This window comes from Cimex lectularius, unplaced genomic scaffold, assembly GCF_000648675.2.
Source record: "Cimex lectularius strain Harlan isolate CLEC.00 unplaced genomic scaffold, Clec_2.1 scaffold31, whole genome shotgun sequence".
Classification (NCBI taxonomy): domain Eukaryota; kingdom Metazoa; phylum Arthropoda; class Insecta; order Hemiptera; family Cimicidae; genus Cimex; species Cimex lectularius.
In genome coordinates, this window is record NW_019392645.1 from 1,691,301 (window position 1) to 1,708,785 (window position 17,485).

A 17,485-nucleotide genomic window follows, 5' to 3' on the forward strand; every position below is an offset into this window, starting at 1 on the left:
ATCTTTATTTCCGAACTGTTTTATTCAGTGTAAAATTTACTCGATTTATTAGTTTTAACTACTCCTGAACATAATTCCTTACCTCCCAACTCGAATTAAAAGTATTTGATTAAACAATGGTTTAGGAAAGTTGAACTTGTGAAAGAAAATCAGGTAAATAGACTCGTGCTAGAATGCAGCCGGTTGCAACTGAATATCGACTTGATTATCTCGACAAAAGATTGACCCATTTATCGAACGGTATGCCGTTTGCAAAAAGATGAGAAAAACCTAGGGTTCAATAAACGCAGACCGTTTGCTGATGATCTTTTCACTCGAATCGAAGGCCGCACCTCGTCAGAAAGATAATCTGCTTCCTCTTTTCGATCGATAAAACACGCAAATACCAATATGAAAGAAAGATATAGACATGTGGTTCGTATTTTACCAATATTTCCTCTTAAAAATATTCAGACAATACTATTGGACCCTTTAAAATCAGTAGAAATTAATGTTGTGCAGAAAATGTTTAAGAATCGAGAAAACTGTTTCAGGAAAACGGATCGAAGTTAAGTAGAGCTAATTACATGATGCATCAGGGCCATCGATTTTTACTGCACTTTTTTTAGTACGAGTAAACTACTCCGGATCGTTTTAAAATCTTCGTCAGAAAATGAACGGATTGGTTTTTAGGCCGTTAGATTTCTTAATTGACTTGGATTGTACAGTTTCCAATCTCGTTCTTGCTATTAAATACTTTCTTCTAGCATACACTCTTATAGCACAATCCATTCTCAGATTAGGTCTCTAGGCTTAAAATATTCTCATAGATTTTACTATACATTGTAATCTTTTCTATGTATTATCTATCTCTTAACACTGTAGCCTGCTTGTCGTCTACCCATATATTTTTTCAATAAGAAATACACGTGGGTGGTCTATTTCAATCGTACTAATAATTATTAATACCACCCTTACATACTTACACCGTTCTAAAAAACTGTCGTTGACTGATGTAAAATCACTAGTCTGCTCCTTACACCTTTTATACATTTCAAACCTTATCTTTCTACCAAAATGTACACTTGTTGTTCTACTCTTTCTCAAGCCCCAGATGTGCCCCATCCTCTCTTCTAGCCCACCCTTTAGACCCTTTTTTATTTCAAGCTCACCGTTTTTGCATTAAATTAACCTTTAATTTTTGACGAAATGAAAAAATGTTTCATTTGAAATTTAAAAAAGATTAATTTGACAAGTAGGTTTATTTGAAATTAAAAATCGTAAATTAATTAGATCAAAAAAGGTTTAATTTCAAATTTTTAAAAAAGAATCAATCGAAGATAAGAGGGTTAATTAGGTCCGACAAAGGTTAATTTCTAATTAAAAATAGTTAATATGATGGAAAAAGCTATACTTTTGATTCCCAAATATATAGAAAATTTAATTTACATGCATCTATTTCATACCATCTCCTAATGCATTTTTTAACGCTTTAAAGAAAGAGCTAATTTAAAGTCAAAAGGGGTTAATTTGAAATTGAAAAAGGCTAATTTGACGAGAAAAAAGATAATTTGAAATAAAAAAATAATAATAAAAAAAAACAATCGTCTGGAATTAAAAAAGATTAAATTGAAGTTAAAGAGGATTAATTTTTACTTAAAAAGAGTTAAGTTGACGGGGGAAAAGCTATATCTTTATTTTTTAATTCTCAAATATACAGGAATTTTAAATAAACTTAGTTTTGTATTTTTAGTTGGTTTAATTATCTATAATATAATGTATGTTGTCGTGTACATCATAAAGCAGGAATCATAATTTAAATATTTCTATTTCATACCGTCTCTTAGTGAATTTTTAATGCTTTTTAGAAAGAGTAAATTTAAAGTCAAAAGGGGTTACTTTGAGGCAAATTAATTTCAAATTAAAAAGGGTTAATTTGAAATATAAATATTCTAATTTAAAAGAAAAACGAGTTAATTAAAAAAATACAATCGTTTGAAATTTAAAAAGTTAAAAATTGAAGTTAAAAAGGGTAAATTTCACGGGGGGAAGCTATTTTTTTTTTTAATTTTAACTGGTTTAATTATCTATAATACAATGTATGTTGTTGTGCCCATTTTAATGCAGGAATTTTAATTTATATAGTTCTATTCCATACCATCTCCTACTGCATTTTAAATGCTTTAAAGAAAGCTCTTTTAATTTAAAGACAAAAGTGGTTAATTTGGTGCAAATTAATTTTAAAAGAAGGGTTAATTTGAAATTTAAATATTCTTAGCTGACAGAAAAACGAGTTAATTTGAAAAAAAAATCGTTTGAAATTTCAAAAGTTTAAATTGATGTTAAAAAGGGTTAATTTCTTATTAAAAAGAGTTAATTTCACGGGGGGAAGCTATATCTTGTTTTTTAATTCTCAAATATACAGGGATTTTAAATAAACTTAGTTTTTTATTTTATTTTTAACTGGTTTAATTATTTATAATATAATGTATGTTGTTGTGCCCATTTTAATGCTTTAAAGAAAAGGATTATTTAAAGACAAAAGTGGTTAATTTGGTGCAAATTAATTTCAAATTAATTAAAAAGGGCTAATTTGAAATTTAAATATTCTCAGTTGACAGAAAAACGAGTTAATTTGAAAAAAATATCGTTTTGAAATTTCAAAAGTTTGAATTGAAGTTAAAAAGGGTTAATTTCTAATTAAAAAGAATTAATTTCACGGGGGGAAGCTAAATCATTTTTTTTATTCTCAAATGTACAGAAATTTTGAATAAACTTAGTTTTTTGTTTGTTTTTTCAAGTTTTTTTTTAGGTTTAATTATCTATAATATAATGTATGTTGTTATGTTCATTTTAATGCAGGAATTTTAATTTACATGTTTCTATTTCATACCATCTTCTAGTGCATTTGAATGCTTCAAAGAATGGGTTAAGAGGTATAAATAAATTTGACTTGAAATTAAAAAATTCTAATTTGACAGGGACAAGTGTTAATTTAGTAAAAAAAAAGGATTAATATGAAACATAAAAATAATTTGTAGTTAAAAAAGTTAATATGATATTAAAAACTGTTAATTTGCTATTAAAAAGGGTTAATTTTACGGAAAAAGCTGTATTTTTTTTTTAATTCTTACACACACAGGAATTTTACTTTGCAAGCTTTTAATTCATACCATCTCGTTAGTTGTTAATGTTTTAATGAAATGGTTAATTTTAAATTAAAAAGGGGTATTTTGAAGTTAAAAAAGGTTAATTTTACAGAAAAAAGCTGTACATATTTTTGTAACTTTTTTCATTATTTTTTATATTTTTTAATACAAATATATTCCCTGACAATGTTACATATTACCCACAATATTTAGTAAAAGGACCATTGATTCGTATATAAAATAAAATTCAAACGAAATCAAATTACAAAATATACAAAATTCGTGGTACAACGATGTATCACTTTTTATTAATTTTTTTTTTTTTTAACAGAGGAGATCCATTCGTGTAATTAATTTCATTAAGTCCAAATTGTTCATTTTAATGTAGAAATTGGGTGTAATTTACGGTGTTGACAAATTTGGGCTTAAACGGTCTACAAACCTCCTATCAGTATTCTTTTATTGTAATTTCTATATGTTTGTTCACCAATTAAGATTATACGGTGTTCATTGAAATTGAGTTCCATTGAGTTCCACAATGATTAGTTCTCTCCCCCCCAGCCCAAATAGGGAAATTGTCATAGAATTCGTTATTAAAACAAATGTCCGGTGCCGGGGGGGAGGTGGTTTCAGGCGCCTGTTTGTCTGGCTTTCCAAGGAATCAATACTTTATATGGGGGTGCCATTTTGTTTAGAGCGCCTAGTTTAACGAGTATCCACCAGTGGATAAAAGTCAAGTGATGGTGGTACATGACAGGTGGTTCTAACGAGGAGTGTTACTATTTATTAACACATTAAGTACGTATTTGTTTAAAAAAAAATGCTTAAATAGTTAATAGTCAGAGCGTCGAATCCCGACCCGAACCGGGGGTTAACTTCACCCCCAACGCCCAGTTCGATCTTTTCCACCGACACGAAACAATACTCTACTCCAACAGACTCGGCCAATTTGAAAAAAAAAGAGGAGTGAAATTGGTGTTTTCTGTGATTTTGGTTGCCCTGTCAAAGTGATCTGCGTTCTATTTTTTGACCATGTAGAAATTTCCCCTACTTCCCTGGAATAATCCGTAGGTAATATAAACCACATATTTACTAGTTATTTAAATTTTATCTTCTTCATTTTTCTTACCATGTTTGTTGTTGTTGTTGTTGTTGTTCTTTTACAAAAGAAAGTTGTAGACTATAATAGTGCATAACTTTCATAGGTGACGGAGCCTCGTCATCGGGACTCCCCACTTATAGACCTGAAGTGTTCATTTTAATCCATGTCCTATTTAATAAACTATTTACATCTAATGAACTGAATGTTGCATAGCTTAAAAACAATTATATAAAAAAAGCTAATGTATTTAATGTTCTTTTTTCGACTTTTGCCAAAGTTCCATATAAGAAACACAATCTATTTAAATTTTCTTCTCGATTTTAACATGATGATCCATCAGTTATCAACTTTTTGTACACCAATAGGTTTAGGATATAATGACTTTTAAGAAAATCATTCCTTTAGATAATGATCGAGAGGAACGAACGATACTCTCCAACATAAAAACGGTATTCATAGCATAAATATATTATTTATCTTGACATTTCATAACCCATTCGTGTTTGAATTGAGATTGTCGAATAATTACATCGTATTAAAGGCAAGGGTTTTTTTCTCAACGATTCTAATTATTTGATATTGCTGGATAAAAAGTTCATATCCTTGCTTTTTTATATATTTAGTATTTTTTATATATTTAGTATTTAGTTAGTTTTTATGAAAGTGGTTTTAATCGGTTCATTCTTACAGCCTGTAAATTAATCATTGGTAGAAGAATTGCCCATGAATATCTACGTCAGAAAATCATACAGACATGTCAAAATATTTTGATCAAAGCTTGGCGTGATAGAGACTTAGTAACCGCTTCGAAGCTTTCGGAAAAAAACTGTGTTTGTTATAACTAAAAGCATAAATAATTAAAGACCCTAATAAATCACATCCACACAGCCCAAGAGTACTCGATATTCCTCGGAGTTATAGGTGATAAACTACTCCATTCACGCTAATAAATTATATTCGCACTGCCCTAGAGTACACGATATTTCCTGGAGTTATTGAGGGAGAAGCCCCTCCATTCTCGCTAATAAATTACATCCACACTGCCCCAGACTACTTGATTTTCCCCGGATTTAATGAGAAGAAAGCCCTCCACTCACGCTAATAAATTTCATTTATACTATTTTGATCAAAGCTTGGTATGATAGAGACACACTAACCGCCTCGAAGCTTTCAGAAAAGACTGTGTTTATTATAACTAAAATTATAAATAATTAAAGACGCTAATAAATCACATCCACACAGCATAAGAGTACTCGATATTCCTGGGAGTTATAGGTGGATATGCTCCTCGTGATTCACATTCCTCCCGAGTACTCGATTTTCCCCGGAGTTAATGGGGAAGAAATCCCTCCACTCTCGCTAATAAATCACATCCACACACANTTATATTCACACTGTCCTAGAGTATTCGATATTCCTCGGAGTTATTGGAGAAGCATCCCCTCCATTCACGCTAATAAATTATATTCACACTGTCCTAGAGTATTCGATATTCCTCGGAGTTATTGGAGAAGCATCCCCTCCATTCACGCTAATAAATTATATTCACACTGCCCTAGATTACTCTTTATATCATAGGGACATTATGTAAAACATATTTTGCACGAAGTTTGGCATGACAGAGACTGTATGTATAAAAGCACAATTAAAGATATTTTTATAACATGCTGCAATAATTTTGTCTCGAGGTTTGGGAACATAGTATTTACAGATATTGGAAACCGCGCCCACTTGGCAAACCTCGACCCCAGGTCCAAAGACCTCTCGACGTCCCTAGTTTCATGAGCCCCCCCCCCCCAAACGTACAGAACTCACGTAGATTTACGTTTCAGAGATTGTATTTTTTAAATATTTCTGCTAGGTTTTTTTTCTAGTAGTGTAAAGCTGTAATTGAAAATTTCTTTCGGTCGTTATTTTTCCTTCATAATTCCTTCTCCTGCTAAAAAGGAAGAAGTTTAGCCGTTCAACGCGATAAAGGTTCATCATATTTTCCGAGATGTACTACGATTCATAGGCACTTATAGATGCGATATTTTTATTAGAAAATATTTGTTAACAGCCGTCATATTTGGCTAGGGGTTTAACCAGCCTTAAGCAGCGGTGACACCAATCGTTTAATCGTGATAGATAATTAATAATTAACGTCGTATTGTCATACACAAATATTTATGTTGTGTGCACTTTCTTTTATTATTTTCTGTCTATGTAATACAGCTAGTTTCTAAGGGGATTCATAAATAAATTGAACATAACAGAAGATGATGTAATATGTAAGGTAATATTTCAAGGCGGCTTTTCAACTTTATATCAAGTTTGTAATTTATTTTAATGTTTCTCCAGCCAAGTTAGGATATAAAGGTCTCTCTTTTATCCTATTGCTAGCCTCTCTGTACCGCAGGGCCTCATCAATTATGGATAAAACAACAAAAATAACGAATACGTTCACAGAAGACAGAAAATCAAGATAGCCTGGTTAGCATTCACTCTACCCCATAGCAGTCGATATTCCTGGCTTATCCTCTCCATTCTCGCTAATAAATTACATTCACACTGACCCAGAGTACACTCGATAAACCTCGGAGTTATTGGAGAAGCAACCCCTCCATTCACGCTAATAAATTACATTCACACTACCTCAGAGTATTCCATTTTTATCTGAGTTATTTGGGAAGAAACCCCTCCATTCATGTTAATAAATTACATTTGCATTGCCCCAGAGTTTTTTCTCAAGGTTAGTGGGAATAAACTCCTTATTATTCTGGCTAATAAATAACATTCACACTGCCCCAGAGTAATCGATTGTCCTCTAGGTAATGATTGGGAATAAACTCCTCCATTCACGCTAATAAATTACATTCACTCTGCCCCAGAGTACTTGATTTTCCTCTAAGTAATAATTGGGAATAAATTCCTCCATTCACGCTAATAAATTACATTCACACTGCCCTGGAGTATACTCGATAATCCTCAGAGTTAATGGGGAAGAAAGCCCTCCATTCATGCTAGTAAATTACATTCACCCTGGCTCAGAGTACGAGATGTTCTCCTGGATAATGTGAAGTGATTCAAGAATGTATTTAATTATTATTAAGATGTGTTTAACTGAAGGAATAAAACATATTTATTTATTCGTATAGCATACATAATTAGTGATGGCTTACGTAAAGAAACATGTGAAAAATGAGGTTGTATAGTTATTTTCCCTGACACAACAAGGAAACGATGGCCAGCACCCAAGCTGAAACAACCGAAGATGGCACTTGATGTGTAAGACTAATGGGCAGTTTTGTGGTTTCGAGGAAGCAAGAGTAATTTGAATGTTGAAAGGAATGTTGAGATGATTGTAGACGGTGTGATTAGTGATGTACTAACACGCTTTGACCACTTGTCTGAGGACTTTTGATTAGAAGGATTGGATGTGGTGGATATTGAACAGCTTGATGGAATCGCACATTTCCACTCCATATGTCTAAAGTAGTCACAGTAATGTCTTGTGTCAAGTTAGTTGAATTTTGGAGGTCAAAACAGATTAAGAATTCTTCTTAGTTTTCCTCCTTGTCTCTTAAGTCTTGTTTGGCGATTCCACATCAATCTGATGTCTATAGCCCTATGTACCTGACTTGATTGTAAAGTTCCTTGTTATTGATGTACAGTGGAGGGCAAAACTGTTTCTTCAGTGTACATGTACACTGTGTGGATTTTCCTCATTCTCTTTTGTGTACCACTTTAGGTGCTTAGGTATGATTCAGGTTAGAGGAATTGGTGACATCCGAATTTGTGGTAATGATGGTATTGCATTGTATAAGAAATTTAGCAGTATAACTGACCAAAGGATAGGACCAAAAATGTTCCCTTGTGGGTATTGGTCTGTTATTTGTAGCGGTCAGTTAAATCGGATTCCAGGATAAGGTAGACATTATTAAAAGTCTGGGCCATATCCAGAAACTGGAGGAAGTGGTGTCAAAAACTCTAGTACCTAATTAAATTTTGAGTTGATATCTTTATTTCCTTGTTGTTGGCATACATTCTAGAATATATATAACCATATATATAATGGAGCTGGGAGAGACATTTTTTTATCATCTGCGTAGTTTGGGATTATAGCTTTGTAAGTCAAGTGCAGGATTGGGCTGAGAATACACCCTTGTATCGCCAGCTTGGTTCAATGTATTCTGAGTTCATTCCTCTACTCACCTTACTCAGAAGTGACGTGGCCATCAGTTTGATAGAATTTTATACTCTAGGAAAGCACCTAGTGCTCTTTGTTCTTTAAAGCAGTGGAACAGGTGTCAATAAATCTTAAACATTGCTGGATCTTGACGTAATAAGGACCAGAGCTGAATTAGTGAAAAGGAATGTTATTCTAGGATATCTATTAAAATAAATGTTTACAAGACTTTGGACACAACAGGAAGAAGGTTGATAGGTTCGGAGGTTTGTGCCGTTCATGAATGAGAGCGACGATATATTTTCATAAAAAAGGAAAGAGTCATTTGTTGGATTGCATTATAGTTTATTATGGCTTTAAAGGCTTTAAAAAAAAAAAAAAACTTTCATACATAGGTACATAAGAACGTTTAGCATTAGAGATCGTCTTTTCAAAAGTATATAAAGAGCCTGAGAGTAAAAATCTGCACTTCTCTCTGCAGGAATCGAGTTTCCCAGGGAGATGAGACAGCTAACCATGTAATGCCTCGCATAACTGGTGCGATGGTGCTCCACAAGAAAAGTTTGAACCCCTCCCAATGAACGTTGAGGCACTCACAGGCCAAGACTAGAGAGAATCTCCCGGGGGAAGAGATCTGAGAATTGAGAACTTTCTATATAAGGTAAGAAAGGCAGCACGCCTTCTGTCTGACAAGGACCCCAGTACAAAGAAGCCTATCCTAGGGGAGGCACTTAGAAGCAAATTTAAAAGACAAGTGTCTAGTAGCCCTATGCTGGACAGATTCAACCAGATTAATCTCACTTTTAAGAAATGGACCCCAGACAATACTAGCATACTCAAGATGACTGCAGGCCAATGACTGATATAACATTTTAATAGCAAAGGGATTACCGGTCTGAAGTAAAACGTTTGACAAGACCTAGATTCTTTAAATCCTTACTTCTAATCTTGGAAATATGATCACGAAAATTGCATTTACATTTAAAAATGATGCCTAAAGTCATTTATTTAATCTACTTCATCCAGGGGATATAACCAAGAACCACAATCCTTCGGCTTAGAAGACACATTGAATTTAATGCATTTGCATTTTAATTGATTGATTCACAAATCATTAGCGCAGCACCAAGGAAAGAAAGACTTTAAATCTAATTGAAGTAGTTCACAATTCACAATGGAAGAAATACTGGAAAATAACTGTAGGTCATCGGCTAAACTAGAGTACGAAGAAAAGTGAAAAATTGATGAATAATTTACAAGCAATAAAAGTATTGGCCCAAGGTGAGAGCCCTGACAGACCCTGGATAGAATTTGAGATGAAAATGAGATGGAACCATTATACACAACCCTGTAGGATCTTCCAGCCAGGAAAGAAGAGGGTCATACAGGTCCTTCCTGAGGAGAATCCGAAAGTTAATCGTGTCTAAGCCTTGGACCTGTCAGAGTAAATAGCATGAACTCTTTAGCCCAATTCGAGGTTTTTATTAATAAAATCATTGTAAAGAAGGCAGTTGGTTGAATTAGAGCACCCTTGACAAAACCGTGTTGGTCAAGAATGATGATATGTTTAAAAGTATCATTTAAAAGTTCAGCAACAAAATAGTCATAAATCTTAAGGATAATCACATTTAGCAATCAGGCAGTAATTAAATATATCACTTATATTTCCTTTTTTCAATTCATGGGGAAGTACACCTTCATTGATATAGCATTCGAATAGAATATATAATGGTAGTCAAAGAGAAGCAGAACAATTCTTAAGAAAGGTTTCAGCAAAGCAATCAGGACCCATAAGGTGTAATAATAAAGGTCATGCCCATGATTTTCCTGGGAATTTGCGAATATAGTAGTTGACTTAAGATGAAGTGAAAGGTTTTATAGGAAGATGAGAAAGAAAAGTGGGTGCTAAATAGGATGGTCTTTGTCGCCCTGACCCAGGATCCAAACGTGCTCTCTATTTGACTCCTGGAGCATTATTCAATGTTGCAATTTTGTTCTACGTGTTTTTATTTTCATTTCATATTTCAATTTCAATTTTCTGTGAAATCTAAAAAAGAAAAAGCAGAAATGGCATTTTCTGCATGGTGTTTTATTTTCTTTTGTTGTGTGTGTTTGTTTTGAAATTTTCTAATTATTCTTTATTTCTTCTTTGATTTGTTTTAGGTGAATCCGAACTTATGGGATGTTGTGTGGGGAGCTAGGGGGACGTATTCACCCTCACTTGGATATTACCAGTACAAGAAATCCATATTCAACTCTTCTTTCGCTCTACACAATGGCTGCTATCACAGCAGAAGATGATATTTATCTAGGTATGTTTATAATATTTAAAATAACTAATCTTTTTATGGAAGGTTTTTGGTTGAAATGAAAAAGTTAGTGCCACGAGCGGGATTCGAACCCACGACCTTCGGCTAAATACACCAGCTCTACCACTTGAGCTATCGTGACTTCGATCCACTCAGACACCAACTCCCCATCTCAACCTTTCGAATTTTCCCTCCTTTTTGCTATTTTTCAAAACCTTACATAAAAAGATTAATTAATTGAAAGAAGTAATTTGGTCAATAGACCACTAAATATAATGGATTTAAAATAACATTGGATTAATTGATTAAATTTTCATGTCATAATCATCACTTTTTATTAGCATGAAGTCAGTAGATGAGCTTATTAATAAAAACAAAGAAAAAAATGTCACTAGTCAAATAGTCACAGAATTGAACATAAAATCTGACTTTTATGCGTGATGTAGGCACATTTAATATAGTTTCAATTTTTTTTTCCAGAAAATGGTCTATTAAGCTATGAAAATCCAAACTACCATTTACCCACTTTGGATGATGCATTAAATTCGAACACAGAAGTATCTTCATACCGCGAGCTTCTTTATTCTGAACTCGAGACGATGTGCAGACCATCCGCTACTACAAATGGGAGAAAAGCGTATGCCACGTTAGACATCGGTTCGATGGGCGTCGATCTCAATACAGGCCCAGTTACAAACCTGGATACTGATAACAGTCAGCACAGGTATATAAACTCATATTTATAATTTTTTTTTCTTCTTCTTTTAAATAACAGCTTGTGGAAAAGCTTGAAAAATCAAAAATGTGAATCCCGACCAATTATAATTATTTTCTGATTGAAGATTAATATGTAAAAAATGAAATGTACGTTCAGTGATGATGATGGTTGGTACTACTAAGTGGGTTTTTTTTTTTGTGGCTTGGCATTACAGCTTGAAAAGCTCTTCAAAAATCTGAATCCAGTCAGATTGCCAGACTAATTATAATTATTTTCTGTTTGAAGATTAATGTGTAAAAAATAAAGTGTATGTTCAGTGATAGTGATTGGTACTATGAAGTGGGGTTTTTGTTTCCCTGAGCTCTATAGCCTTCTGGCTCATTGTACTTTCCTAGTTCCTTAGCTTAGTGCAATCGAGTCGTTCCTTCTTCCAAGAAGTACTACATTATTGACTGTTGTTGTTATCAAACCTTTCCCTTGGTTTTCTTTGTATCTCTTGTTATGTCTCCCTTGAGCAATTCAAAGATGTCCTGGCTGTTTCTTCCTCCTAATTGCATAACCTACAAATGGGGGTCATAAATAAATATGGCCATGTTATGTACATATTTTTCAGATGCCAGTGATCAATAGTCCTATCACTTCACTCAGTTTAGCTCTCTCTGACTAGCAGTGAGTTTACTTGATGAGGGTTGTTTTAGCATAAACTGGCAGTGTCTAATACCTTTATACCTTCTCTTTTGGCCTTTTTTTTATCCATTCTAGCTTTGGAGATTTTGGATGCATTCACTGACTTATTTTGGTGTGATTTTTTACATGCTAATACTGTAATAGTTGCTTGGCTGTCCGACCTTATGAATTGTTTGGCCATTCAACCTCTTTTAAGATTTTCTAAGGCACAAGTGATGATGGCATGTACATCAGAAAGACAAGGGTGTCTTCCTTAATGAGTTTGAACGTTCATGATTTAAGCTTGTACAAAAAACATCTGATCCTTCATTTTTTGGGAGCCATCTGTATACCATATCATTGTATCTGATGTCCTCCTGATTTCTTCTTCTCCTTTGTTGTCTAGGTTGTAAAGAGTGTTTTCGAGATCATGTAGACAGTACCCATTTCTAAGAATGAGTGTATGATGTTATTGATTATTGTTGTGTGCCCAAAGTGTTTAGTTCCCATCCAGTTTGATTGTTTCTTAAGACTAAATTAGCTTTTCTTCACTTCTCCCTGTATAAATATTTCTAATGGAGGCAGATTTAACAATGTTTTTAGAGCAATTGATGATATCTTCATTGCCCCTTTGCTACATAGGTTGCAAGTCTTTGTATGCTGCCTAATGTTTGGATAGCTTGTTGTTTCTTAGCTTCGGTTCACCAGATTAACGAACCATAGGATAATTTGGGTGTTATTTCTGCCATGTGGGCCATTTTCAGTTTTAATCCCTAAGATGTTGAGTGTTACTTGCTTGTGGTAGCCTGTACAATCATTTTAGAAGTATTACATTTTGCTGCATGGCACTGATATACAAATTTAAAGAAATTCTTTTGGTGAAGAATTTTTCAAGTTCTTATTTTCCAATAGCCAAATATGAACTAAGATAAGATATATTTTGTGATGAAACTTTGGGATTTAACTTGTTTATACAACAAGAATTCAAGAAGTTAGTTATCTATACTTGAAGAGAACCAATATCAGCTGTCAGGGTTGTGTGCTGTTATAAATTGTCTCTTCATTTACTATTTTATAATATTTTCACATTTGCAACATAAGCGTACAAAACCGTAGTACAGAAGAATCCTACTAATCCAAACACGGCTAAACCAAATGCTCATCTAATTCTAATACGTATTAAATGGAACAGAGGATATTTTTTATTGTGCAAAATATATACTTTTGTGTTTTCTGGTTAAATTGAAAGATATTAATGGACAGTTATTGCGACTTTGCTTACTCCAAACTGTATTGTCATATGTTGAACCCTTAAATTGTGAGGCCTGCGAGATTTTGATCCTAGCTGGTCATTTTAAAACATTTTGGCCTGTCAACATTTTCAGTGTTGGCTTTTACCCAAAATAATTATAAAAATTAAAGATTACAACAGCTGAAACTGACAAACTGAAATAGCAAGGATAAGTTCCTCCTTGTATATATTTTCATAGGTTTGCCACTCTTTTTATGTTTGGGCCTGTTGCTTGTTTTTCCTGAGCTTTGCTCCACCAGTGAACCACAGATTACTTTGTATATGGTCAGTGGGCCATTTTTGGTTAGTCTCCATGATTTGCCTAGAGTTCTTCTTGTAATCATTAGTGGTATTTTATGTTATGTGCAGATTCCAGGTTAAATTCTCATCAGAGATTATCTCCAAGTATTTACCTCATTTTTTTTAACTGCAGCATTTCATTATAGAAGCACAGGCCTTGTATTTCTGTTTCTTTTCTTCATGAATGCAATTAGTGCAGTTTTTGAGTGGTTTGTTTTAATTCCTTGTTTTCCAAATTTAAAAAAAAATTCTTCATTAAAGTATGGTGAAATTATTTGCATTGTATTAAAAGGATTGAAGTTGTTGAATTAAGTTGCAGAATTTTTTATTTTTTTAGAAATAGTTGTCCAGTAATTCTTGACAACACTTTGGTTGGAAATGTCAACCGTGGAAATGTTAGAGCATTAGATTTAACATCCACTCTCCGAACGACAAAACCTGATTTAATTGATCACAGCACTATCACAACTGATAGGTAAACTATTTACAAAATAAAACACTATTAAAGTTGTAGCATTTATTTTTTTCCCCTCCATTCTATTTTAGAGAGTTTGAAAAAGACAGCTCGGAATCACTAGAGAAAAATGAATTCGATTCTCCTACAGATAGGTCGCCGGAGTCTTCTCTGAGTTTTACTACAGTTGCTAATGATTTGCCGCCTGGTTGGGAAAGGCACCAAGGTATTTTGCTAATTTAAATAATGTACAATAATTTACCTGTGAATACTGACTGGAATATTTTTAATTACATTGGAAATTGGCAGTGATTGTTAGTCCACGAGTCGAACACATGTTGAACCAATCGACACTTGATCATATTAGTCAGTCTACTTTTGCCGGTTTACATTTTACCCATGTCATCCTCAGTGAGAAATGTCTGTTTAATTTCTAAGAGGACTTATATTATAAAACTTATTACTACCACTAAAAACAAAATGTTGAAACAGTTCCTCACTGATGAAGATGGTTTGAGTGTGTAACTAGCGAGAGTGACATGCCAAGTGGTCAAATGTTGAAACAAGAAACTATTATTCTATTTCTATTTATTGTAAGATACATAATTGTTTTATTAAATCATTTATGTTCATTGCACTGTTTATATTTTTGAAAATGGATTTCCTGTGTAAGCCTCGATTACTGATAACTGCCCCTTAAATTTGAAGGAACATTGTTGTACTTATAAATATTCGTGTGTACTCGGAAATATTATATAAATAATCAAGTTCCAATAATAATTAGATAATGATGGTCCTTACTACTGGCACATTAAAAGTGGAACGATTCAGCGGAATGCCCCTGAAATAGTCGGCGGGAACAATGAACCACGAACACCATTAGTGAAAGATGCAGAAACGGTGAGTAAAGGCTATTGTAATGATTACTTAACTTGCATTCTTGCAATTCAACTTTTGTCGAAGATGAACGGATATCTGTCATGAAAACCTTCGATTTAAGAGAGTTCAATTAATTTTTTAGTTGATCAAGTCAAACTTTTGTTGTTCAAGTCATAAAGTTAGTCATTCCTTCCAAGCTGAAACATGTGAACATGTCAGAGTACTGTTTACTGTTCAACTTGTTGTGATGTTTTGTTTTTGTTTATAAAATAATTAAAAACAAAAATTAGCCTCAAGTGGACTTAGAATGATGCTAAAATTATTAGAATTTTATCATAACCAATACACCTTTCAGATCACTAACTTACGGCTTCCCATGAAATTAATTATTTTTAATTTACTCTTTTTAATTTTTAATTAACCCTTTTTAATACTTCAAGTTAACAAGTTTTAAACTTCAAATTAACCCTTTTTTTACTTTAAATTCACTTTTGTAATTTAAAATTGACTGGTTTTTAACATCAAATTAACTCATTTTAATTTCAGATTGACCGTTTTTAACTTCAAATAACCATTTTTAATTTCAAATTAACCCTTTCTTTAAAAGAAAAAACCGCTGAATGAAACGCAAATATTTAAAGCAAAATTTGTGCGTTTGAAAAAAAAGTAAAATAGCTGGGTTCTTAGGAGACCATATAACATTTTATTACAATTATTGAAAATTATTCAAAATTAAATATAAAAATGTTTTAAATATAAAATAATTAGGATCTTAAAAATAATAAATAAATAATAAATCTTAATTGCAATTTAAATTAAATTCTTTAAAAAAATAAAGGATTCTTCTTTTAATTTGAAATATATTTATGTATTCCAGTTTGGTCAAGAAATTTTTGGACTATTATATAAAAGATGATTCCTTTATTTTAATATTTAATTTACGTAATTGTAATTAATTTTCATATGGACTTTTATATAGGAGCCCTATTCTTCTATTTAAAAAATGAAATTAAAAGAAGGAGGATTTGTTTTTTACTTTTTAAATTTTATATATTGTTAATTTTAATTGTAATTAATTGTTATATAGTTTTTAAGAGCCCATTTATTTTGTATCTTAAAAAAAATCAAATTAAAAGAAAACAAAATTGTTTTTATATTTAATTTTATATAATTTTTAATTTTAATAGTAATTACTTTTCATATGGTCTCTAAGAGCCGATATCGTGAGATGCGGTCGGGTCAAGATATCTGAATAACTATCGATTAACGGTCACTAATCTCTACACAAATTTGTACAAAGTTGAAATTGTGAAGAATGCGCTTCTATAGAAAATTTGGTTTTTAAAAAAAATGTTGTGAATTTTCATGTAATTCATATGTATTTCAGGTTCTTACAAGTTACCATCAAAATGGTGGCCTTGGGACTGTGACACGCAGTAACACGAGCTCAGCATTGGAAGAAATCGATTTGAAAAAGAGGGATGAAAGAAAAGAAGAACTAGCTCTGAAGTAATCCATATTATTTTATATGACATCATGAACATATTAAATTTTAATTATTATATGTATAATAAAGAATGTAAAGTAAAATTAGAAATCAGTCAAATAGTAGAAATCAAATCCAATACTTTTCCCTTTATAAATGTTTACCAATTATTTGTTTCGCCTATTTGGTTCTTTAAAAAAATTATTTAACAGAAGGAGGAGCTTTCCAACTCGCTGTGAGAAGGAGAAAGAAAAGGCGATTAGGTTTGCCGTGCGAAGCCTCGGTTGGGTGGACATATCAGAATTTGACTTGACACCAGAACGATCAAGCAAAGCCGTTAATAGGTGCATCGTTGAATTATCTTTAGGCAAAAATGGCCTAATAGACAATGTTGGACGATGGGGTGATGTAAGTAAACCATAAAATATTCTAAAATAATAGATTTCTATATTTATTCCGGCATCTTACTCGACGTCAAACAGGCTAGAGATTTATTGTTATTTCATCTTCGTGCACATTCTGTGTAAATTGTTACATCTCATAGAGATTGTCCCTCAGTAAAAAATAAATAAAAAACAATCTCTTGTTATGAAAAAAAAAAAACTATAAATAATTTATTTTGCATTTATTATTTTTTTTTTTTTTAGGGGAAAGATTTATTTATGGATTTGGATGAAGGAGCTCTAAAATTAATAGACCCAGAAAATCTTACAGTCTTAAATACACAGCCTATTCATACCATCAGGGTTTGGGGAGTGGGGAGAGATAATGGAAGGTAAATTATCATTTAAATTTTTTTTTTCATATTTCTTCTTATTTAAAAATTTTCTTCTCTAACACTCTCATAAAAAATTTAATATTAATAACATTTTTGTGGTGTTTAGTGAACGTTAGTTGATGATTATTTGGTTTAGTAGGTTTAGAAAAACATTTTCTTTATCGTGCCAACATTTCGATCTTTATTGAGAACTTCTTCTGTGCTGA

The 17,485-nt window shown here is 32.4% G+C and overlaps 1 protein-coding gene across 7 annotated transcripts in view; it reads left to right on the forward strand.

Moving 5' to 3' along the window:
- The window catches only part of LOC106670492 (protein Fe65 homolog), a 42,178-nt gene that overhangs the window by 17,047 nt on the left and 7,646 nt on the right, over window positions 1–17,485 (forward strand). For 4 of the 7 annotated variants that reach the window (XM_014400915.2, XM_014400911.2, XM_014400916.2 and 1 more), the window contains exons 2-9: window positions 10,562–10,710; window positions 11,188–11,431; window positions 14,020–14,157; window positions 14,229–14,362; window positions 14,921–15,036; window positions 16,403–16,524; window positions 16,714–16,909; window positions 17,149–17,276. In XM_014400915.2, coding sequence (XP_014256401.1) covers window positions 10,581–10,710; window positions 11,188–11,431; window positions 14,020–14,157; window positions 14,229–14,362; window positions 14,921–15,036; window positions 16,403–16,524; window positions 16,714–16,909; window positions 17,149–17,276 — 1,208 coding nt within the window. In that variant the 5' untranslated portion in view covers window positions 10,562–10,580. The other 3 variants (XM_014400912.2, XM_014400914.2, XM_014400913.2) reach the window with 3 other exon arrangements.